At 44.3% G+C, this 25940-nt stretch overlaps 1 protein-coding gene across 2 annotated transcripts in view; it reads left to right on the forward strand.

Annotated features, from left to right (window-relative positions):
- TRIM37 (tripartite motif containing 37) overlaps positions 1 to 25940 on the forward strand; it is a 1276082-nt gene that overhangs the window by 730682 nt on the left and 519460 nt on the right. For both annotated transcript variants that reach the window (XM_078679853.1, XM_078679852.1), the window contains exon 17: positions 19344 to 19432. In XM_078679853.1, coding sequence (XP_078535979.1) covers positions 19344 to 19432 — 89 coding nt within the window. The remainder of the gene's footprint in view (positions 1 to 19343; positions 19433 to 25940) is intronic.

Genomic DNA, 25940 nt, shown 5'->3' on the forward strand with positions numbered 1-25940 from the left:
CCGTTCCAAATATTTTCAGAAGCTTTTGTTTTTCAAATTCAGAGTTCAGGGAACGCTGAGTGCTCGTTTGCTTAAAAGTTTATTCTTTCTGTTCAGGGGAGAACATCATTTCAGACAGACTTTCAAAAAAGCAGTTTACCGCTTCAGGTGAAAGTTCGACCAAGTTGGAAAATGCCGCAACTGTGCAGTCATGAGAATGATTGCTATCATCAATGACAGGATCAGCAGTGCTCACAGAAGGTCGTACCTGGTTGATGCTGCTCTCATCTTGCACTTCACTACCCTTCAATCGCAGTGGTGAAGTCTCAACGAATGCCGTCATCAGGATGGGTAACCGCTGGGGACAACACGATGCATGAGCCTTTACTGGACTTAGCAAAATATCTGTATCCAAAGGTACTTCTGATTGTAGTGTGAGACAGACGTCTAACACGCATTCTTCTCCGCACAGCATACATCTTAACACAGGTAAGATACAGTTCTGCCAGATGGGTCTGAATGAAAGAAACCAGGTCATATTCAGATCTCTTAGCCAGGCTAATCCAAGGACTTTAGTTATGTGGTCCCGATAGCGTATAGCTAGGATCGTTTCTTCCATTGTTGCTGGAGTCTTGTCTGTGACATGGCTTGCCATAACGAAGCAGGAGTATCAAAAATAAAATGCCTGCTACGAGTCCCAACAGGAGTGGAAGGCCGCCAAAGATTGAATGGACAAAATTAGGAAAGATGCCCAGGACTGCTTTGAAAGGTGTCAACAGTCCCGAAAAAATTGTCTTAAATACACTCGCGATACCATTCGTATCAGAAATGTTTAAGATTTCGTTTAGCATTTCTGCGAAGTGTAAGGGGCAATTTGTTGATAAAAGGTTATGTATCTCTGCCGTTGTCCTTGCAACTTGGAGATCATACGTTTCTTTTGATGACGTCAAGGGCACAGGCGTCTGTAGAAGAACAGACTTCATTCTGCTTAAAGTATCAATTCGAATAGAAGAGATTTTCAAACTGGGCCAAATTTTTCCCTCCCTGTCTGGAGTGTCGTTCGGATACAATGCTTGCATACAGCAAGTGATCATGGACGAAATGCTTACTAGATAAGCTTTTCCTGGCACCAAGCCACAACATCTGTGGTCCACTATTAGAATGTAGCTCCCGTTCGAAAGCCGTCTAAAGAATGGCTCTATTCGAGTTGCAGGTGTGCCAAGCTGGTGACATGAAAGGTTATTTGAAGTCCCCTCACAGGCCCCATGTAGATTTATACCCTGACACAGAAGTATACCACTTAGTGATTTTTCACAATTATCACCACTAAGAAATACATTCTGTCCTTTCTCACTATAACATGTGTGTGTGTAAGATAATTTCCATGATGACTTAATGTATCCTTTACCCAACCTTTCATACTGGCCTGCCTGTATATACTTTTGGCAGTATCGAAATTGGAAAGTTGTTATCGGAATAGTTATGATTCCGTGTATTATCCATTCAATGACGGGTCGTTCTGACATTGTCAATGGTAATCTCTCAAGTTTTTCAATGCTCAGAATTGTATATTCTGCTCCTTTTTGTGCCAAGCTGATTTGTATATCAGTAAGGTTAAAGATAGAGAATAGTGACGTTGTGTTGATTAAACGCCAAGGCACTTAGCCTGAACGCAGATTTTGTAACGTCCAGCCAAGCTGTACAATAGAACGCAATTGGGACTGACCATGTTGTAACATTAGCATGTCCTGCTCTATTATATCGATTGCAGATGATACAATACTGTCCAGTGAATATATTCTGGATGACAGAGTCATTAACCCATTGTCCACAACAGAAAGTGATTTCTCCAAATTAATACGGTCAATTTCCCGTATTTTCTCTGCTGTTTCAATTTGAGTTTCTTTCCAAGCTTCGTTTGTAAGCTGCATATATAGAGGCCGCTATGAAACGTTTTTGACGCTGTTTGCGTGGTCCCATAATGAAATCACGCAAGTCAGCACCTTCTTTAAGTAAAGTTATGTGATGCTTAATTTCTGCCAGTGTGGATGTATGTAGCCATTCAAGGCAGAGTTTTCCTACACTGTATGTTGTTACTATCCCTGGATGTTGTCGCTGGGAGTATCTAGGGTCTGGCCTGGTCAATTTGAACCCCTTTATTTTGTTCAGGAATCTATCTTGATAGTTATTTTGTGTCTTTGGGCCAGATCAACCATTTTTTCCAATCAGGATGTGTTCTGTTTTGGTTTAAAATATGGGATACGTCTATCTCAACCTCTGTAGTGCTATTACTGTCAGGTGTTGGCTTTGGAATAGACGGTTTGTATAAGTCTTTAATTTTGGCTAGGCCAAGACAGGTTGTTTGTTGAATTGTGTCATTCAAAAATATAATTTGTTCTGGGATCATGCAGGCTCTGAATAATGATTCTATACCTTGGACTTGCCAATCTTTAGTACCCCTCATGGGTTTTGTCTCAATGTTATTTTTCCAAAAATCAAAACCAAATGTATTCATTTTTTCAAAAAATGTTTCTGAATAGATTAATTTTGTATTTGTCAGCATGGTTTTCATTCCTGTCTTATTTAACAGTTTGAAATAAAACGTTTCTGCTGCACTTGTGTTAAACCCTGAGAAGTATGGGAATTTCTCATAAAATGTTTTTGAACTACCTTTTGGTGGAGTTGCACAATGTTCCCATTGATTATAATTTAAAACATTTCTAGGTTGAGCAGATTTATGCAAATAATGGTTAGCATAATGGTTGTAGCAGTACATCTGATCATAATTCGATGAACCTTGTAAATAATCATGTTCAGTAAATTTTGCTGACATAACTAAGTCTGACATCATATCATTAATACTTTCAAAATCCCACTCATCAGAGAATGTACTCTGTTTTACAAAGTCACTTAATGAAACCTTAAATTGAGGAGGATACTTCAAGTGCTCGACCGGGCCATATATATCGTAATCTGTTTTGTCCCATGCTACCCCACCGGGTATCGGATTGGCTGTGAAGTTTACTGAAGAAAGTTATCTTTTCTCGATGTGTGAAGACTTGTGTGGCTTTAGGACCAGGTTGATTTTCTGGCTTGCTGTGTCCATTGTAACATATTTTCCCTCAATGAAGTGTCCCAAGCATAGCACCATGATGAGCCAAAGCAGGAGGAAAAGTACACCTAGCACCACCCAAAATTCAATCCATGGGGAAATAAGATAGGTTTCTTGTAGTTGATGAGAGTTCTTTAGTTTTGTCTTTAAAAGTTTTTGTTGTTGTTGGCTGTTCTTCAGGTTCGCTCGGATCCTCAGAAAAGTCATCGAAATTGATGAAGTAGCCTAATGCAGTTCTGTTAATTATTGGAATTGCTTCTGGATTTTTCCTTGTTTCATTAGCATAGTCTGTGGCTACATCGTTGTAGACAGGTGTTTCTTGACGATTTGTTATAATTTGGGTTTCAAGAGGCATTAGTTCCATGGCTTTGTTGCATAGTCCTTGTTGATTCACTGTAGGTTTATCAAATGTGATTAGTCTCTCAGTTTGAACCTCTTGATTTGTAGCAAACTTTGGTGTTCTGCTACTTCTTGGGAGTCCACTTGGCCTACTACTTATTATTGGCCACATGATTGTGGTTTAACCAGGTCGATGGATACAACTCGGTTCTCCTTTTTACCAGCAAGGGGCGGTAGTACAACTGATCTTGTTCCGTTGACAGCTAAGACAGGTACTGCTTTTCTGTAAGAAGGCCCAAATTCCTTCTTCACCGCGATTTTCTCTCTGACCAGATCCCCAATCTTTGGAATCCAGACAGGCCTTGCTGGGACAGGTGGTTTCTCTTCAGTGGCTGTTGGCTGTTGTTTCAACTTTATGTTGCTCAGGTCTTTTCTTGTTTCATTTATGTCCTGTAAAATAGCCAAACAATCTTTGATATCAAAGCATTTTCTTTCTACCACTGAAGTCTGACTATCGAGATCCTGGATATGCATTCTAGTCCCGAACAATAGTTCGTACGGACTGAAACCTTTTAGAGAATTTCTTGGCAGATTGTTAAGACTACGTTGGACACATATTAAATGTTTGACCCACCCAACCCCCGAACCTAATACCTTTGCCGTTATAGATTGCTTTATGTCTCGGTTTTTTCTTTCCACCATCCCATTTCCCTCAGGAAGGAAGTGATAAGATTCCCGCAATGCAATGCCCATGCTGGTCATGTCCTCCTCATAAGCTCGAGAGCTAAAAGCAGGACCCTGGTCAGCGTGTAGCATGCCAATTGCGTCTATGCCGCTATAGACTCGCAAATCTTTTATAACAGTTCAGACGTCAGCCGAGAGCTGGGGTCTACATTTGAAGTGAAACTAGTCTTTTTAATAATATTAATGGAACGCATTTTCTCTGGGTTGTTTCTATTGATATTCTTATGATTTTTAAAAGAAGGGCATTGGTACTACTCCCGGTGGTTCGCCACTGCGATCTCTGTTGCAGTTTTTACAGTAAAATGCAAATTTGTAGTTTTGCAGGCTCATTCCTGGCCACCAGTATATTGATTGTAATTCTTTCAGAGATTCCTTAATCTTAAGGTGTCTTAGACCCTCACCCATATGTGCGTCTGCTACTAATAAGTTTCTCCTGTTCGTGTTTGGAATTACTCTATCCCCCACTCCAGGGATTTGAGCAAAAGGAACGGAGTTTGCATCGATTACGTATGTATAATTGAGTTGATAGTTGACAGGTAGCGCTGCACAGTCACCTTTTGATGACGTTTTTACCGCCAGCATCGTTTCCCCGTCTACGTATTTTCCTGAACGCTTTTTTGTAGCTACGGAAGCCGGCTTAGTTGCTTCCGCTGTGGCTGTCTCAGCCAATGAATTCCCTGAAACGTGAACGCCATCACGTTCATGACTCTATGAATGTATCACGTGAGTCTTTGGTAGTTCTTTCTGTAAAAGAACTACTTGTTCCCAAAGCGATTTTTGCTTTATTGTGGCACCTGTGTCATCTTTGTAACCGTTTTGAACCCATTTCTGCAAGTCGTTATTGTATGATTTGACGCAGTAATATGAATCGCACACTATTAGTGTCGGGAATTCGCGATCGGCATTATCTAGCGCCATTTTTAACGCTATTACTTCGGTTTGTTGATCTGAATTGTTTTCTACAGAGTGTGATTTTGTTACCAGAGGTCTCAATTTACCTCCGCGCCACACGTTTTTAACAATCTCGCATGTGGCGTTATAGGCTTGTTTTCCCCAAACTGAGGGTTGTGCATATCCGTCTGTATATATTACACAGGCTTACTGTTGTATGGGCAGAATGTCGATTGGCAGAGGATATTCTCTTTCATATTCTAGATTTTTTAATTTTTTCATTTCCGGGTCAAAATAGTATTTCACTTTGTCTGTAGCAAGAGAATTTTCCCATTGTATCCATTTTGGATTTAATGCCACAGTAGGTAAATTACATGGGCTTGTTAATGCCTCAAAGGCTGATTCTGCTGTTCTAACAGTAATCCGTCTGCCTTCGGCTTGGTCTCTTTCTTTTGCTACAGCTGTTTGAACCGCATGTACAATGTTTTCCTTAATACTGAAGGTTTTTTCAGCTTCTGTGTACAAATGTGATTTGTATGCTATTGGTACCGTTTCTCCCTCATTAGAGGTTAGGTATGTGAATCCGCATCTTCCTGGGATGACTCGGATTACAAGGTTGCGTGTGTTATCGCGTGTTTGCAATTTTGTTTTAGCTAACATGTCTGTTTGCAATGATCTCAAAATTTCTGTGTGTTTTTGAGTCCAATTGATTGTTTTAAAATCTGGTTTTATTAGTTCATAGAGAGGTTTAACCCTCTCTGCATAATTTGGAATGTAAGTTCTTCCGAAATTCAGGAAACCTAGAATTGATTGTACGTTTTTCAGCGTTCTTGGTGCTTGGATTACAGCACATTTCTCTAAGAAATTGTCTGCCAGGATTTTGCCTTCACTTGATAATTCATATCCTAAAAACAGGACAGTTAGATGGGCAATAAGTGACTTTTTAAAGTTGAATTTGTAACCCTCTGCTGCGAACCCAAGTATTATGGTGTTCACTCTTTTCAAGTGAGTATCCAAGTCATCATCTGTTAGATAGATGTCATCGACATAAGATAATGCCTCATCATCATACAGTTGTAGTAACTCTGTTACTCTTGCTGAGAATAATCCTGGGCTGTTCTTGAACCCCTGTGGGAGTCGACAGAATTTTCTGCGAGACCATTATTGAGAAAGCGGTCAAATACCTGCTTTCAGGTGCTATATTTTGACAAAAGAATCCATTAGAGATGTCTAATGTTGTTTTGTATTTTTTGCGCACGATGTTATTCATTAGTGCTGCACTATGTGAGTTTTGTACTGCAAAAGTTTTGCAACATGAGTTAAGGTGTCTGTAGTCCAAAACTAGACGATATGAATCGTCTGGCTTGGAGACAGGAAACAAAGGATTGTTAATTTGTGAGGTGCAAGTTTCAATCACCCCCTGGTATTCAAGTTGATCTAAGATCTCCCTGACCTGTTTTTTTAGCTTCTTGCTTAATTGGGTACTGCCTCTGTGCAGTTGGTTGACATTTTAACTGGATTTTGTGAGGAGGAGAGTCCTCATCCCATCCAACATGGTTTTTATATAATGCAGGAGCTTGGGCTACTGCCCACTTTCTTGCAACTGTATATTTTTTATGAATTGGAATGTGATTTGAGAAGGCAGGCATAATCATTTCTTCGCCATGAGGGCACTCTCTGACAAACTCCGGTGGCCAGTCTTTTTCAGCTAAAAGGATGTCATAGCCTTTGGAGAGGTTATCCCAAAATAGACCCCTTATTTTCCTAGTCTTATCTCCCTCTATACGTAATGTTATTTCGTATATTTTATGAGGTTTGCTAACCCTGGTATCTGCAGTTTCCACCTGAATGTATTCATTCGTGTCCACTGTCTCCAGATGATTCATCAGGATCTTGCGTCTCAACGAATGCCGTCATCAGGATGGGTAACCGCTGGGGACAACACGATGCATGAGCCTTTACTGGACTTAGCAAAGTATCTGTATCCAAAGGTACTTCTGATTGTAGTGTGAGACAGACGTCTAACACGCATTCTTCTCCGCACAGCATACATCTTAACACAGGTAAGATACAGTTCTGCCAGATGGGTCTGAATGAAAGAAACCAGGTCATATTCAGATCTCTTAGCCAGGCTAATCCAAGGACTTTAGTTATGCGGTCCCGATAGCGTATAGCTAGGATCGTTTCTTCCATTGTTGCTGGAGTCTTGTCTGTGACATGGCTTGCCATAACGAAGCAGGAGTATCAAAAATAAAATGCCTGCTACGAGTCCCAACAGGAGTGGAAGGCCGCCAAAGATTGAATGGACAAAATTAGGAAAGATGCCCAGGACTGCTTTGAAAGGTGTCAACAGTCCCGAAAAAATTGTCTTAAATACACTCGCGATACCATTCGTATCAGAAATGTTTAAGATTTCGTTTAGCATTTCTGCGAAGTGTAAGGGGCAATTTGTTGATAAAAGGTTATGTATCTCTGCCGTTGTCCTTGCAACTTGGAGATCATACGTTTCTTTTGATGACGTCAAGGGCACAGGCGTCTGTAGAAGAACAGACTTCATTCTGCTTAAAGTATCAATTCGAATAGAAGAGATTTTCAAACTGGGCCAAATTTTTCCCTCCCTGTCTGGAGTGTCGTTCGGATACAATGCTTGCATACAGCAAGTGATCATGGACGAAATGCTTACTAGATAAGCTTTTCCTGGCACCAAGCCACAACATCTGTGGTCCACTATTAGAATGTAGCTCCCGTTCGAAAGCCGTCTAAAGAATGGCTCTATTCGAGTTGCAGGTGTGCCAAGCTGGTGACATGAAAGGTTATTTGAAGTCCCCTCACAGGCCCCATGTAGATTTATACCCTGACACAGAAGTATACCACTTAGTGATTTTTCACAATTATCACCACTAAGAAATACATTCTGTCCTTTTTCACTATAACATGTGTGTGTGTAAGATAATTTCCATGATGACTTAATGTATCCTTTACCCAACCTTTCATACTGGCCTGCCTGTATATACTTTTGGCAGTATCGAAATTGGAAAGTTGTTATCGGAATAGTTATGATTCCGTGTATTATCCATTCAATGACGGGTCGTTCTGACATTGTCAATGGTAATCTCTCAAGTTTTTCAATGCTCAGAATTGTATATTCTGCTCCTTTTTGTGCCAAGCTGATTTGTATATCAGTAAGGTTAAAGATAGAGAATAGTGACGTTGTGTTGATTAAACGCCAAGGCACTTAGCCTGAACGCAGATTTTGTAACGTCCAGCCAAGCTGTACAATAGAACGCAATTGGGACTGACCATGTTGTAACATTAGCATGTCCTGCTCTATTATATCGATTGCAGATGATACAATACTGTCCAGTGAATATATTCTGGATGACAGAGTCATTAACCCATTGTCCACAACAGAAAGTGATTTCTCCAAATTAATACGGTCAATTTCCCGTATTTTCTCTGCTGTTTCAATTTGAGTTTCTTTCCAAGCTTCGTTTGTAAGCTGCATATATAGAGGCCGCTATGAAACGTTTTTGACGCTGTTTGCGTGGTCCCATAATGAAATCACGCAAGTCAGCACCTTCTTTAAGTAAAGTTATGTGATGCTTAATTTCTGCCAGTGTGGATGTATGTAGCCATTCAAGGCAGAGTTTTCCTACACTGTATGTTGTTACTATCCCTGGATGTTGTCGCTGGGAGTATCTAGGGTCTGGCCTGGTCAATTTGAACCCCTTTATTTTGTTCAGGAATCTATCTTGATAGTTATTTTGTGTCTTTGGGCCAGATCAACCATTTTTTCCAATCAGGATGTGTTCTGTTTTGGTTTAAAATATGGGATACGTCTATCTCAACCTCTGTAGTGCTATTACTGTCAGGTGTTGGCTTTGGAATAGACGGTTTGTATAAGTCTTTAATTTTGGCTAGGCCAAGACAGGTTGTTTGTTGAATTGTGTCATTCAAAAATATAATTTGTTCTGGGATCATGCAGGCTCTGAATAATGATTCTATACCTTGGACTTGCCAATCTTTAGTACCCCTCATGGGTTTTGTCTCAATGTTATTTTTCCAAAAATCAAAACCAAATGTATTCATTTTTTCAAAAAATGTTTCTGAATAGATTAATTTTGTATTTGTCAGCATGGTTTTCATTCCTGTCTTATTTAACAGTTTGAAATAAAACGTTTCTGCTGCACTTGTGTTAAACCCTGAGAAGTATGGGAATTTCTCATAAAATGTTTTTGAACTACCTTTTGGTGGAGTTGCACAATGTTCCCATTGATTATAATTTAAAACATTTCTAGGTTGAGCAGATTTATGCAAATAATGGTTAGCATAATGGTTGTAGCAGTACATCTGATCATAATTCGATGAACCTTGTAAATAATCATGTTCAGTAAATTTTGCTGACATAACTAAGTCTGACATCATATCATTAATACTTTCAAAATCCCACTCATCAGAGAATGTACTCTGTTTTACAAAGTCACTTAATGAAACCTTAAATTGAGGAGGATACTTCAAGTGCTCGACCGGGCCATATATATCGTAATCTGTTTTGTCCCATGCTACCCCACCGGGTATCGGATTGGCTGTGAAGTTTACTGAAGAAAGTTATCTTTTCTCGATGTGTGAAGACTTGTGTGGCTTTAGGACCAGGTTGATTTTCTGGCTTGCTGTGTCCATTGTAACATATTTTCCCTCAATGAAGTGTCCCAAGCATAGCACCATGATGAGCCAAAGCAGGAGGAAAAGTACACCTAGCACCACCCAAAATTCAATCCATGGGGAAATAAGATAGGTTTCTTGTAGTTGATGAGAGTTCTTTAGTTTTGTCTTTAAAAGTTTTTGTTGTTGTTGGCTGTTCTTCAGGTTCGCTCGGATCCTCAGAAAAGTCATCGAAATTGATGAAGTAGCCTAATGCAGTTCTGTTAATTATTGGAATTGCTTCTGGATTTTTCCTTGTTTCATTAGCATAGTCTGTGGCTACATCGTTGTAGACAGGTGTTTCTTGACGATTTGTTATAATTTGGGTTTCAAGAGGCATTAGTTCCATGGCTTTGTTGCATAGTCCTTGTTGATTCACTGTAGGTTTATCAAATGTGATTAGTCTCTCAGTTTGAACCTCTTGATTTGTAGCAAACTTTGGTGTTCTGCTACTTCTTGGGAGTCCACTTGGCCTACTACTTATTATTGGCCACATGATTGTGGTTTAACCAGGTCGATGGATACAACTCGGTTCTCCTTTTTACCAGCAAGGGGCGGTAGTACAACTGATCTTGTTCCGTTGACAGCTAAGACAGGTACTGCTTTTCTGTAAGAAGGCCCAAATTCCTTCTTCACCGCGATTTTCTCTCTGACCAGATCCCCAATCTTTGGAATCCAGACAGGCCTTGCTGGGACAGGTGGTTTCTCTTCAGTGGCTGTTGGCTGTTGTTTCAACTTTATGTTGCTCAGGTCTTTTCTTGTTTCATTTATGTCCTGTAAAATAGCCAAACAATCTTTGATATCAAAGCATTTTCTTTCTACCACTGAAGTCTGACTATCGAGATCCTGGATATGCATTCTAGTCCCGAACAATAGTTCGTACGGACTGAAACCTTTTAGAGAATTTCTTGGCAGATTGTTAAGACTACGTTGGACACATATTAAATGTTTGACCCACCCAACCCCCGAACCTAATACCTTTGCCGTTATAGATTGCTTTATGTCTCGGTTTTTTCTTTCCACCATCCCATTTCCCTCAGGAAGGAAGTGATAAGATTCCCGCAATGCAATGCCCATGCTGGTCATGTCCTCCTCATAAGCTCGAGAGCTAAAAGCAGGACCCTGGTCAGCGTGTAGCATGCCAATTGCGTCTATGCCGCTATAGACTCGCAAATCTTTTATAACAGTTCAGACGTCAGCCGAGAGCTGGGGTCTACATTTGAAGTGAAACTAGTCTTTTTAATAATATTAATGGAACGCATTTTCTCTGGGTTGTTTCTATTGATATTCTTATGATTTTTAAAAGAAGGGCATTGGTACTACTCCCGGTGGTTCGCCACTGCGATCTCTGTTGCAGTTTTTACAGTAAAATGCAAATTTGTAGTTTTGCAGGCTCATTCCTGGCCACCAGTATATTGATTGTAATTCTTTCAGAGATTCCTTAATCTTAAGGTGTCTTAGACCCTCACCCATATGTGCGTCTGCCACTAATAAGTTTCTCCTGTTCGTGTTTGGAATTACTCTATCCCCCACTCCAGGGATTTGAGCAAAAGGAACGGAGTTTGCATCGATTACGTATGTATAATTGAGTTGATAGTTGACAGGTAGCGCTGCACAGTCACCTTTTGATGACGTTTTTACCGCCAGCATCGTTTCCCCGTCTACGTATTTTCCTGAACGCTTTTTTGTAGCTACGGAAGCCGGCTTAGTTGCTTCCGCTGTGGCTGTCTCAGCCAATGAATTCCCTGAAACGTGAACGCCATCACGTTCATGACTCAATGAATGTATCACGTGAGTCTTTGGTAGTTCTTTCTGTAAAAGAACTACTTGTTCCCAAAGCGATTTTTGCTTTATTGTGGCACCTGTGTCATCTTTGTAACCGTTTTGAACCCATTTCTGCAAGTCGTTATTGTATGATTTGACGCAGTAATATGAATCGCACACTATTAGTGTCGGGAATTCGCGATCGGCATTATCTAGCGCCATTTTTAACGCTATTACTTCGGTTTGTTGATCTGAATTGTTTTCTACAGAGTGTGATTTTGTTACCAGAGGTCTCAATTTACCTCCGCGCCACACGTTTTTAACAATCTCGCATGTGGCGTTATAGGCTTGTTTTCCCCAAACTGAGGGTTGTGCATATCCGTCTGTATATATTACACAGGCTTACTGTTGTATGGGCAGAATGTCGATTGGCAGAGGATATTCTCTTTCATATTCTAGATTTTTTAATTTTTTCATTTCCGGGTCAAAATAGTATTTCACTTGGTCTGTAGCAAGAGAATTTTCCCATTGTATCCATTTTGGATTTAATGCCACAGTAGGTAAATTACATGGGCTTGTTAATGCCTCAAAGGCTGATTCTGCTGTTCTAACATTAATCCGTCTGCCTTCGGCTTGGTCTCTTTCTTTTGCTACAGCTGTTTGAACCGCATGTACAATGTTTTCCTTAATACTGAATGTTTTTTCAGCTTCTGTGTACAAATGTGATTTGTATGCTATTGGTACCGTTTCTCCCTCATTAGAGGTTAGGTATGTGAATCCGCATCTTCCTGGGATGACTCGGATTACAAGGTTGCGTGTGTTATCGCGTGTTTGCAATTTTGTTTTAGCTAACATGTCTGTTTGCAATGATCTCAAAATTTCTGTGTGTTTTTGAGTCCAATTGATTGTTTTAAAATCTGGTTTTATTAGTTCATAGAGAGGTTTAACCCTCTCTGCATAATTTGGAATGTAAGTTCTTCCGAAATTCAGGAAACCTAGAATTGATTGTACGTTTTTCAGCGTTCTTGGTGCTTGGATTACAGCACATTTCTCTAAGAAATTGTCTGCCAGGATTTTGCCTTCACTTGATAATTCATATCCTAAAAACAGGACAGTTAGATGGGCAATAAGTGACTTTTTAAAGTTGAATTTGTAACCCTCTGCTGCGAACCCAAGTATTATGGTGTTCACTCTTTTCAAGTGAGTATCCAAGTCATCATCTGTTAGATAGATGTCATCGACATAAGATAATGCCTCATCATCATACAGTTGTAGTAACTCTGTTACTCTTGCTGAGAATAATCCTGGGCTGTTCTTGAACCCCTGTGGGAGTCGACAGAATTTTCTGCGAGACCATTATTGAGAAAGCGGTCAAATACCTGCTTTCAGGTGCTATATTTTGACAAAAGAATCCATTAGAGATGTCTAATGTTGTTTTGTATTTTTTGCGCACGATGTTATTCATTAGTGCTGCACTATGTGAGTTTTGTACTGCAAAAGTTTTGCAACATGAGTTAAGGTGTCTGTAGTCCAAAACTAGACGATATGAATCGTCTGGCTTGGAGACAGGAAACAAAGGATTGTTAATTTGTGAGGTGCAAGTTTCAATCACCCCCTGGTATTCAAGTTGATCTAAGATCTCCCTGACCTGTTTTTTTAGCTTCTTGCTTAATTGGGTACTGCCTCTGTGCAGTTGGTTGACATTTTAACTGGATTTTGTGAGGAGGAGAGTCCTCATCCCATCAAACATGGTTTTTATATAATGCAGGAGCTTGGGCTACTGCCCACTTTCTTGCAACTGTATATTTTTTATGAATTGGAATGTGATTTGAGAAGGCAGGCATAATCATTTCTTCGCCATGAGGGCACTCTCTGACAAACTCCGGTGGCCAGTCTTTTTCAGCTAAAAGGATGTCATAGCCTTTGGAGAGGTTATCCCAAAATAGACCCCTTATTTTCCTAGTCTTATCTCCCTCTATACGTAATGTTATTTCGTATATTTTATGAGGTTTGCTAACCCTGGTATCTGCAGTTTCCACCTGAATGTATTCATTCGTGTCCACTGTCTCCAGATGATTCATCAGGATCTTGCGAGCTATGCTCACTTCTGCTGCGCTGTCTAGCATTGTCTGATCCCACTCTCCGTTTTTCAGTTGTGTCCTCAGGATCCTCTGCATGTTTGATTATTTTAATACTGGCTACCTTCTTTTTTGGAAATTGTAGTTTTTTACTTTGATGAGCAGGTTCTTTGTCTTTGGACTTGACGTGCTCTTCCCTGTGTTCTGACCGTCCTCTTCTTTCCGATTTCTGCGAGGAAGTCTGAAAAGATCGAGAGGGACGTGTATCAATATCTTGATATCTATCAGGTTTCCTCAGATTATCCCTATTTCTAAGGTTGTATCTTTTCTCAGAGGGCTCCCTCTGGGGAGACTTGTGTCCTTGGTCCGGAGATCTTTCTCTCCGCCGAGGAGACTTTCCTCTGGACTGGAATCTTTTTTCTTTGGGAGTGGATTGTTTATTTCCATCCCAGCTCTTTTTTGGAGTGTTTAGATTATTTTTAATAAATATGTTTTCAGGATTTTCAGTTAGTTGGGGTTTTACTGGTTTCCCACCCTCTTCCTAGCTCTTCATAGGATTTTTCTATGATTCTGGCAAGTTCAAATGGTTAATCTGCTATATCTGTTTCTTTCAATTTCTGAAGGAAAGTTATATCCTCAGTTGCCACTTGAACTAAGTCTCTATATTCCTGTGTTAATTCTTTTATTTTAACTAAGAGTTCTTCGCTTGACATTTTAGTAATGTCCGGATGTGGTGTGTAGCTGGCTAGAACCGGCCATGTTGCTCCTGGTCTACCTAGTGGACCGAGCCTGGTGATGTGATTATTATGTTGTAGGGCGCCTTTAAACCAGAGCAGGTGCTCTTGGTATTTTAATGGGATTTCCACCTCCTCGAAAGGAGTGTAGTTATCCGGTGGTTCCTCTATTTTGTAATGGTGGAATTCATGTGTGACAGCGTTTGCTGCTGGAAAGTTTATCCATGAATAGAATACCTCTGTCTGCCGATATTCATGTGCCTCAATTACAAATATGACTGTACCACCTCTCGATGTTAGTCCATTTTCTATAAGTTTAAGAGTTATAGTTTTTCTCCGGAATGAGTATTGCATCCGGGTCGGTTTGCAGGAGACTATTGTCATCCTCTAGGAGTTGAGCTGCTGTTCTAGCTGCCTCCCTATCTCCTTCACCGTCTGACATTTTACTGACAGGAAGGTTTTTTGTTGCAGATCAGGTTTTCAAGGAAACAAAGATTAGGTGCACAATATTTTGGAACACTGTATCCTTCAACGTTGAATAAACCAAAAACAATACATAGAAATCTCTTCCTACTAAGTTCCGGCGGATTTTAACCTTTGACCCACTCCAGACGTCTTTGGAGTATTTACGGGAGAAAGGGTCTTTGTGAAAAAGCACGACTGAGTTACTCTAACGTCTTGCGTTAGATTTATCGCCTTACCAAACGTTGGGCGCCATGTAGTGTAGTTCCTATAGTCCCAATAGGCTCTGCGCATTGGAATAATATCTTCAGTAGTGTAGACGTAGGACTGAGGTTAACTAGGTCTCTACTGACTATATTAGACTTAAGTGTTTGCCAGCTAGCTCAGAGTTCACTAGAAACTTTCTCGAATAAGCGAGGAGGAGTTTAACCTCCCTGGATAGACAAGAAGGGATTTAGTTTCTGACAACCATAAAGCATGACAACTTTGCTCTCCCTGAATAAGAGTATATCTCTAGAGTCGTGTGAAAACAAAAGACAGCTATTGCACTCAGTCAATAAGTGCGTACTTAGTTTCACCAGATTGCAGAGAAAAAGAGAGACAGGTGTTTTCAATAAAAGGTGTTATTTATTGAGCAGTCTCTTTCCTCATACAAGAGAAATGAATTGCTACAATTGCAATACTTATAGTTAAGTAAAGTGAATACAGTAAAAGCAGGATTATGAAATAATACTGTAAAAGCATTGATATGGTTTCTTAGCCATATGATACTTTAAAATGGATAAAATAGATACATACATATATACATTGACTAATCGTACTCAACTGGTGCTTCTAACTACGCCTACCCCGGGGTACCTGACCTAAGCCTAATACGTGGGAGGGAGTAAGTAAGTAGCAGTTTAAGTTAAGTTTGTTTTGCCAAGAATCTGACTCAAGAATTCTCTGTAAGGGTTTAGTCAGTTCAGTACCTGGGTATTAGAAGGCAGGAGGGCTGGTATCTCTCTCTCAGGACTCTGTATCCCAGTCACCCGCAAGGGTAAGCTGGAAACGCCGGAGGCTGGATTTCTCGGCAGGAGAAAAGACAGCGTCTTTCTCAGCGCGTCAAAAGGGAGGGGCAGCGTCCGTGGGCTCTCTCATCAGCTGGGCTCTTCGGAAGTAGATAGCTGCTCTGCTCCAGGATTACCACCGTGTGTTTGCTTAAGGCAACGTTGGTATATTTATACCTGAAAGGTGCCGGGTTTGACGTAAGGCTGGACATAAGACGTCAATAAAGATGTCACTAAGAACTGGTCGTTCTTACAGTGCTTTACAGGAGTTCTCGGACGAAATCAAAACAAAGCAGCGGGGATTTCCCAGGTTGATGGAGGCTTTGATTTGTTTAAGAAATCGGTGTGCTTTCTAGGGGGCTGGAGGAATAGGCTTGCTTAATGTGACAGCATGCGCTATGACTAAATTATGAAACGGGTTTCTATGCCGTTGTAGGGATATTATTGATTTATAACCAGACAAGGGCAAAGAATAGGAATATCGATTCAGGTACCTAGATAAACACACTACAGTCCAGCAAGGCAACTGCACTAGACCTAGAAGATGCACATACCAATGCATACATCACATTGCCGATATCTCAGGTTTGTGGTAGGCGGCAAACCCCACCAATTAAAAGTTCTCCCTTTCGAGGGGACTACTCCATCTCGAGTATTCACCAAGTGCCTAGCAGTGGTAGCCGCACAAATATGCAGACAAGGAGCCCACGTATTCCCATATCTGGATGATTTGCTATCAAAGCTGCAGCCCTTCAACAGTGTCAAAACCACGCTCTGGTCTCAATAGATCTGATTCATCAATCAATGCCAACAAGTCCCTCTTCCAACTCCTACAGACCCAACCTTACCTAGAAGCTATCTTATACACGCAAATAGCCCTAGCCTATCCCAATTCTACATGGATCCTGTCCTTCCATGTGTTAATCCACCTGTTTTAACGGAATTACCTGCTTAAAGTGAGACTGTCATATGCCTGTTTGTCCCGATGGCCTCCTGCATTGCCACAGTACCTCATGCAAAGCGGCACATGGGTCAGTTGCAAGAATGTTTGGCTTAACAGTGGTCTCAGATGGAGGGTCACTGGCATGCTGTAGTGTTGATCGGCCGCTGCACTAATCCCTCTTTGTAGTGTTGGAACACCAACAACCTGTTGCAGGAGTGGATATTCTTCGATCCTGTTCCTCAGATCATTGTTACAACAGACTCGTCACTCAAGGGTGGGGTGCACACTAGCAGGATGTCACAGTGCTAGGCCCGTAGGAGACCAGACGGTCATGCACTACCTACAGAAACATGGGGGGGCGGTCTTTCTACACAACTGTCACACCTATTTCAGACCATTTGTCGCAGGACTCTCCGGCACAACATCCACCTGTTAGCTGATTAACTTCCAGGGATGGACAACAATTTTGCGGACCTCCTCAGCATGATGCAGCAACCAGTCCATGAATGGGAACTTCATCTGCACTTCCTTCTCCGATACGTCTGCAAATGGGAGTTCCCTCAAATAGATCTGTTTGCAACCACGGACAATGCCAAATGCTCAAACTTTGCCTCCAGGTTCCCACAGTCCAGTGGCAATGCACTATGGATGAATTGTTCAGTGACATTTGTCTACTCTTTTCCTCCTCTCCTTCCATTTGTGGCTCGGAGGCTCTGACAAATGTCTCTTATGCTCTTCCTCATTGCTCCCACATCGGCTCACCAGCACTGGTTCTCCACTCCACTAGATCTCTTTTTAGTTCCCCATTAGAAGCTCCCTAACAGACTGGACGTTCTCACACAGGACCAGGCAGAATTCAGGCATTCAGATCCCAAATCTCTTAACCTAGCGATTTGGCTTCTGAGGTCATAGAATTTGTATACCTCAGTCTTCCACCTGAGTACATTTCCATTCACAGGGAAGCCCGTAGACCTACCACTTGAGCATACTACAGAGTCAAGGGGAAGAGTTTTGTCTGCTATTGTCACTCCAAACAAATTGGCCCTTTTAATGTAACAGTACAAAATATTGTCTTTTACTTGGTTCATATAGAGATCTCTGTCTAGCATTCATCGTGATACGGTTATATCTGGCCGCAATAGCTGCCTGTCTCCAAAACAGGCAATGCGTTTCTTTATTCAAAATACCAGTAATTAAGGCCTTCATTGAGGGTCTCAAAAGAGTAATTCTACCACTGGCCCCACCTGCACCCTCATGGAATCTTACCATTGTCCCTACACGACTCATGGGCCTTCCATTTGAGCCCCTTTACATCTGCCCCCTTAAATTTCTCTCTTGGAAAGTGGCCTTTTTAAGTCCTATTTCCTCACTCAGAAATATTAGTGTGCTTCAGGCATTAACCTTAGAAGAACCCTTCTTACAACTCCATAGAGACAGGGTTGTCCTCCGCACCAACCCCAAATTCCTTCCAAAGGTAGTCTCTCATTTCCACCTCAATCAATCAATCAATTGATTTACCTTTTTTCCTACAACCAGAGTCTGTTGCAGAAAGGGCTCTCCATACATTAGATGTCACAAGAGCTCTTATGTATAAAAAATTTCAGAAAGGCTAAACAACTTTTTGTTGCTTTCCCACCAACTCATAAAGGAAAGGCCATATCTAAATTGGACCTTGCCAGATGGATAGTTAAATCCATTCAAACATGTTGTGTCATGGCTAAAAAGAACATTACCTACACCTCTTAGAGCACACTCTACTCAAAAGAAAGGAGCTTCTCTGGCCTTTCTAGGAAACAGGCCAATAGCTGACATATGTAAAACAGCTACATGGTCTACACCGCACACTTTCACTAAATACTACTGTGTGGTTGTGCTAGCATGCCACCACCCTGATGTGGATCAGGTAGTGCTACGTACACTTTTTCAAACAGCTGCAACACCTACTGGTTAGCCACCAGTTTTGAGAAGGACTGCTTATGTAGGCTATGCAAAGCTTATGTATCTACAGCCACACATGCCTCGAACGGAAAAAGTTACTTACGATGTAAGCATCTGTTCGTGGCCTATAGTGTTGTAGATTCATATGTGCCCACCCTCCTCCCCGGACACGTATGGCCATTGCAGTCTATTTTCACCTTTTATATTCTTTTCATATATACATGGACGTCTCTTTACTTATCATAGTTTTACACTCCATTCTCACTTGCTGTGCAGGAAAACAATCCACAATCGAGTTTATGCGCATGCTCATTATCACCAAGAGGAAGAGTCACTGTGCTTAGTGACTTGATAGACTTGTTGTAAGAAAAACAACTTGCACACATCCTCACCTAACACTAGATGGCAGGGGTATTCAAAGCATACTAATCTACATCACGATCAGATGCTTACAGGGTAAGTAGCATTTTCCTTTGAACTTGTGATGACTTTTCATAAGAAGCAAATTTGAGTTTACCTTAGTTGACTGTTACGTTAAATTCTACTAGCTGTTGCATTACATTCTACTAGCCGTAATAGCAGTTTAAAGGTTCTTCTTTTCTTCCATAGGTCTGGTGAAAATGACGTAGAGTACAGTAATAACATGGATTTGGAGGAGGGAGAGTTAGCGGAGGAACCTGCTGTTGCTGGAGCATCAGGTAAGCCATGGCTGGGTGTAAAAGGAAGGCTGTATATGGCGCACGATACCATGACAGCTGGTTCATGGTTTAAAGGCTGTGGATCTGATTAACAAAAAAGTAATATCTGTAGTTACAGATGTACACCTATGTGTGAGTGTAGGTTTACAACTTTCTGGAATTCACCAACATTCCCATTCCCAGGAATGTGAATGGAAAGATGTGCCAGAGGGCTCTGGTATACTGCAAGCGCACAGGTGCGTGCCTACAACGCCTACAACTTCCAGCTGACAGCGGGGGAAACCGCAGACTGCCGGCCCCTCCCCTCTCCACCGGGGGCTGTAAAAACTGCTTGCGTCTCCCGCGCCGCGGGACGCGCGCGGGCGAGCGCCGGGCTAAGCCCGGGCAAATGGCGGGCCGTCAGGGGTTGGAAGAGGCCGGGCTGGGCCACCCCTCTGACCTCCCCGATGGGTAAGCGTAAACAGCAGTGTAATGGAGAGTCTGAGGGTAAAAAAGATAAGGTCCCGAGGAGAACGGAATCAATAATATCATATCTGACATCAGCGGTGGGGGTTTTATCCAAAGAAATCGTCAATGCTGATATAGAACTGGGAATGGCACCGCCAAATATAGACCCTGAATCTAGTGTAGCAGGGATGGACCGGACTCTGGGTATACCATTGGAGCCAAACATTGTGATACTAAAACCACCTACAGCAGAGGTCTTCAAACTGTGTGGCACGCCCCCATGGGGCAGGTGTGGATGGGTTCCCAGGGGGGCGTGAATGCCTCTGCAATTGCATGTAAATGAAGATGGCCTGGAAGTGCGGTGATGTTTATTTGCTGCATTTCCAGGCTGTCTTCATTTACTTCGAGCCCTTGTGAGAACGGTGATCAGCATGCCATGGGGGCAGAGGTCAGGAAGTGTGCTGGCAGGGTAAAAAAGGTTTCTAAAAACAGAAGACATTTATGTATTTGTATTTTTGCCCCATTTCAATTCCTGACCTATGTGAGGATTGCTCAAGAATGTATTTAACCAACATTCTGCTAACAGCAAGAGTACCAAAATAAGTGCTTCAAAACCTATTAAATATCACTGAGTTAACAACTGGCTGTATTTATTATGATGCATTAACATCAATAATTTTCAAAACACCTGATGCCACATTCCTTGCCCCAGCAATTTTCAAAGTATCAATAAAAATGCCAGGATAACTCCAGTGATTAATGTTCTTTCTGTGGAGAGACCGGAGCTTTGTCTGGAAGTGGAAGTTTCTTTTGACTCATCATAGCACAGAAGGTTAATATGCCTGCTGCACAGAACATGTCCGATTCAGATCACAAAGTACATACACTATAAATAGGTCAATGGGTTATGGTTTTTCTCAGAGAGATCTTTTTGTTACTTGCAGTTTAAAAGTTAAAATACTAATATATAGCTGAGTGCTATTAATTGTCATCAAAGAGCTGCAAGCAAACTGCAAGGAATATATTACAGCTACATATTTTTTGTCCAGTTTTTCCTTATCCTAGTATTGCAAAAAGGGTTCATTTGGGTAGAAATCAAGTCTTTTTATTAAAGAAAACCACTCGCAATGGTGTCACATTTTCAATTCTGAATTTGTGTTTTTCCAGACCAAGGACTCTTAAACTATACTGCCTACCAGTATGCATGACATGTGACTCCTACAACTTGTAGGCCGCTGTCTTATGTAACATTTCCCATACATGGATTAACACTTGTATGATTGTCTCCGTGCAACGTATGTGTGATGTAACGTATTCTGACACCTTAAACTGGTATTAGTGGCGCTATAAAACTAAATTAATCTAAAAGACAGTGGTAATGGAGACTTAAAGGGCATTGTCAAATGGTGTTAGTGAGGGAATCCGTGGTGAGGTGGTCATTGGGGGCGGGGGGGGGGCGCATCACCAAACATTGTCGCACCGGGGGCCACCAGGACTAAGGCCGGCCTGGAGGCCTTTATTACAGAAATTTCCTTAGTCCCGAATCTTGTGGTAGCAGTTTTTTTCTGCTTAAATCATGATTATAAGAAATGTGGTAATTACAGAACAACAGTGTTAGTAAAATCAATTGTTATTTCCTATGAGGATTAAATGCACACCACACAGGGAGGGACTCGCAGGGCACTGGGTGGATTGGTCGCTACTGCCCTCTCCACCCCGGGAGATTTGGGAGTGGTAATTGCTTCACAGCACTGAGTTGCGCAAGGCAACGGGGACGGGGCAGGCGGACCAGGGTTAGGACTCCCAGGAGAGCCAGGAGCAGGGCCCTGCCGGGAGCTCAAATGTTGGGCTGCAACAGCAGCAGATGGCCCAAATACTTAAAGCTATCTCTGATACGAGGGAAGCGCTACTTCACGACATCTCACAGGTATCGGTGGGCCTTGGATTGTTAAGGGCGGACCATGATAAGCTGAAGGACCGTGTAAAGAGTGCGGAACTGGTGCTGGAACAACTTGAGCCGGCCCAGAAGGCGACGGACGCAGTGATGGATGACCTCACGCGCAGGGTGCGGCAGCTGGAGAGGAGAGCCGAGGATGCGGAGGGGCGCAACAGGCGCAACAACATAGGGTGGTGGGCCTGCCCGAGAAAGTTGAAAGGGACGACATGGTCTCCTACCTGGAAGCCTGGCTGCGAGATGTGGTTGTACCGGAGGGGCTGACACACTTTTACACTCTGGAATGGGCTCACCGGGTCCCGGCACGCCCGTTGGCGCCGGGCCGCCCACCTCGACCGGTGGTTGCGAGGTTGCTGCATTTTAAGGACCGGGACATCATCCTGCGGCGGGCCCGGACATCTGGCCCATACAAGGTGGATAATGCCTCCGTCTCCCTTTATCCTGATTATTCCCAGGAGGTGCAGCGGAATCGTTTTTCGTTCCTGTCGGTCAAAAGGGCCCTCCGTGAGGAGGGGGTGGAGTACTCCCTCTTATTCCCGGCCCGCCTGAAGGTGATGGTGGACGGGGTGGCATCCTTCTGTGACACACCGGAGGAGGCCTGGCAGTGGTTGGAGCGGTACCGAGCAGGAACTGACGGCGCTGGCAAAGGGGAGGGGAGGGCCGAGGCTCAACCAAAGCCACGCACTCAGGATAGGCGGTCCCCATCAGCCTCGCAGACGATGTTGGAGAGGCACGCCGCTCTGCAGGCGGTGTCCACTATTTCTGGAGTGGTGGCGGCGATACCGGAGGGGGACTCAGACTCGCAACATGGATCTGATGAAGGGGGGGTCAGGTGGATCTGGAAGGGACTCTGGTGGCCTTCCACAGGTCACTTCACGAACTGCCGATGACCTGATCGATGCCTGACCCTGCTGGACTTCGCATGGTATACAGTAAGGGGGTCTGCTAATACTGCTGCTGCTGGGGGGGATGTTTGGGCCTGGTGATGGGGGGGCACATGCGAATGGAAAGGGGCGGGGGCGCGATGCTACCGGGGTGAGAGGGTTTACATGACCGTGATCTGGCTGACGTGCTGAGATGGAGTGATCACTGTCCGGAATGGTTGACGTAAGGTCACCCCTTCTACCTCACACATCTTGTGAGTCTCTGGTTGTTATCAGAGTTTCCCCGGCAGCGGGGCTTTGGGTTTGGATGGGTGACGACTGTTTGGAGCCTGTTCTGGGGCGGGGTGGGCTGAGGGTTTGTTGGGGTTGTTTTTGGTTCAGGGGGGATGTCAGTGTGCCCGCTGTGATGAGTGGGGGCGAGTGGTGTGGTATGCCTGATTATGGCGACCCGACTTGAACTAAAATGTCTTACCTGGAATGTGCGAGGGCTGAACTCCATGAGGAAGCGTTACAAGGTGCATGCCTACTTGGTCCGCAGGGGGATACAGGTGGCCTTTTTGCAAGAGACACACCTCACGCAGGCAGAAGGGCAGGCGCTGCAGCGGAGATGGAGGGGACAGCTCTTTTACACTACTTACTCGGCATTTGCTAGGGGGGCCCTCATCTGGGTGCGCGCGGGGATCACCTTCCAGCCCAAGTCCACAATTGTGGATTCGGAGGGGCGCTTTGTGGCGAGGTTGGGCCGCCTGTATGGCCGGGATGTCACGCTTTGCAGTGTCTACGCCCCGAACTCTGAACAGGCTGCCTTTTACTCGAGGTTATCGAGGAAGTTGGCGGCCGTCCTGGTCGGCATGGTGTACGTGGGAGGGGACTTCAACTCTGTCGCAGATGCGGACTTGGGTTTGTTGGGTTGTTTTTGGTTCTGGGGGGATGTCAGTGTGCCCGCTGTGATGAGTGGGGGCGAGTGGTGTGGTATGCCTGATTATGGCGACCCGACTTGAACTAAAATGTCTTACCTGGAATGTGCGAGGGCTGAACTCCATGAGGAAGCGTTACAAGGTGCATGCCTACTTGGTCCGCAGGGGGATACAGGTGGCCTTTTTGCAAGAGACACACCTCACGCAGGCAGAAGGGCAGGCGCTGCAGCGGAGATGGAGGGGACAGCTCTTTTACACTACTTACTCGGCATTTGCTAGGGGGGCCCCTCATCTGGGTGCGCGCGAGGATCCCCTTCCAGCCTAAGTCCACGATTGTGGATTCGGAGGGGCGCTTTGTGGCGATGTTGGGCCGCCTGTATGGCTGGGATGTCACGCTTTGCAGTGTCTACGCCCCGAACTCTGAACAGGCTGCCTTTTTCTCGAGGTTATCGAGGAAGTTGGCGGCCGTCCTGGTCGGCATGGTGTACGTGGGAGGGGACTTCAACTCTGTTGCAGATGCGGACTTGGACCGGTCACACCCGCCGTTGGCCCAGTCGGTGGTGTGGAGAACATCTAGGGCGCGGCGGGACTGGCAGGAACAGTGGGGCCTTTTGGATGCATGGCGAACGCATCACCCTACCGACCGGGATTACTCGTTTTATTCCGCTCCCCATGACCTTCATGCGCGACTTGATGGTATTCTGTGTACGCCGGGGGGCACAGGAGCTCACGCACCACAGTGAGTATCTGGTGAAAACGATATCAGATCATAACCCCTGCATGATCACGGTCCTCTGGTCGCGTCAACGCCAGGCGGTCCCTACGTGGCGACTGAACCCACTGGCCCTGGAGGACCCGGTGTTTCGGGCGGAGATTGGGGAAGGCGTTGTGCATTATTTTAGGGAAAATTCGAGAACGGCGACATCTAGAGCGCAGGAGTGGGATGCCTTCAAAGTTGTGGTACGGGGGTTGTGTATTTCGACCGCCGCAGGGGCACGCCGAACTCTGCTCTGCGATATAGAACGGGAGGAGAATAGCCTGTGCCAGGCAGAGAAGGATGGTCATCCGGCCACGGCCGGACAGGAGAGGGTGCTGGAGGCGCGTGAGCGGGTGGCTCTGTAGGTGGAACGACTCCGCTGTTTCGATTATAAAGAATACATAGTCCGCGCGCACGCTGAGAGGGACAAGGTGGGCACGATGCTGGCCTGGCTGGCCAACCCGGCAGCTAGGGGAACCCCAGTACTGTCGTTGGAGACGCCTGCAGGGGGTCTGGTATACACTCAGAAAGAGGTCAATGACTGCTTTCTGGAGTATTATGCTTCGTTGTACCAGAGCCGACTGCGGGAGCGGCCCGAGGGATTGGATGCTTTCTTGGAGGAGGCGTGCTTGCCACGCTTAGATCCGGAACAAGGGGACGCGCTGGGCGCTGCTATCGCGTTGAGCGAGATCAGGGCAGCTGTAAAGCACATGGCTAGGATAAAGTCGCCGGGCGGGGGGGGGGGGCGATTTGTCGGTGGAATTTTATGCGGTGTACATTGACGTCCTAGCGCCGCAGTTACATGTAATGTACGGAGAGGCGTGGGAGTTGGGCAGATTACCATCGTCTACCATAGAGGCGATTATAGTGCCTCTGCTGAAAAAGAGTGGGGCGTCCACGTCCGTGAAGGCATACCGCCCCCTCTCCATGCTAACGGTGGATTACAAGGTGCTGAGCAGGATCCTGGCTGCGCGGCTTTGGGATCATATGAAAACGCTCGTGCACCCGGATCAATCAGGCTTTATCCCGACCCGGAACACTGCCGCGTGTATACGGCGGCTGGTACGGATTATGGGGGAGGGAGGGGTGGACTTGCCTGGGACGGTGGTGCTGTCGGTGGACATTGAAAAGGCATTTGACAGTGTGGAGTGGCCCTACTTGTTCCAGGTGTTGCGGAGCTTTGGACTGGGAGATGGTTTTATATGCTGGACTCAGCTGTTGTATAGTTCTGCAACGGCCAGGGTTCGTACGGGGCGCTCTGTGTCGGCGGTGTGCCAGGTGGAGAGAGGTACCCGACAGGGATGTTCTCTCTCGCCTCTTTTATTTGCTCTGGTGATCGAACCGCAGGCGGCGCAGGCCCGCCAAGGTCGACATTATGAGGGGATCCTATTGCGCGGTGAGACTCATTATATCTCTCTCTATGCGGATGACCTCTTACTGTATTTGGCTGATGCGGAGGGTTCTGTGCGGGGGGCTCGGGCCCTACTACGGGAGTTTGGCCGGCTATCGGGCTGCAGGTTAACTGGACTAAGACCTGCCTGTTCCCCTT

Source organism: Lissotriton helveticus, chromosome 3_1 (assembly GCF_964261635.1).
Source record: "Lissotriton helveticus chromosome 3_1, aLisHel1.1, whole genome shotgun sequence".
Lineage (NCBI taxonomy): Eukaryota > Metazoa > Chordata > Amphibia > Caudata > Salamandridae > Lissotriton > Lissotriton helveticus.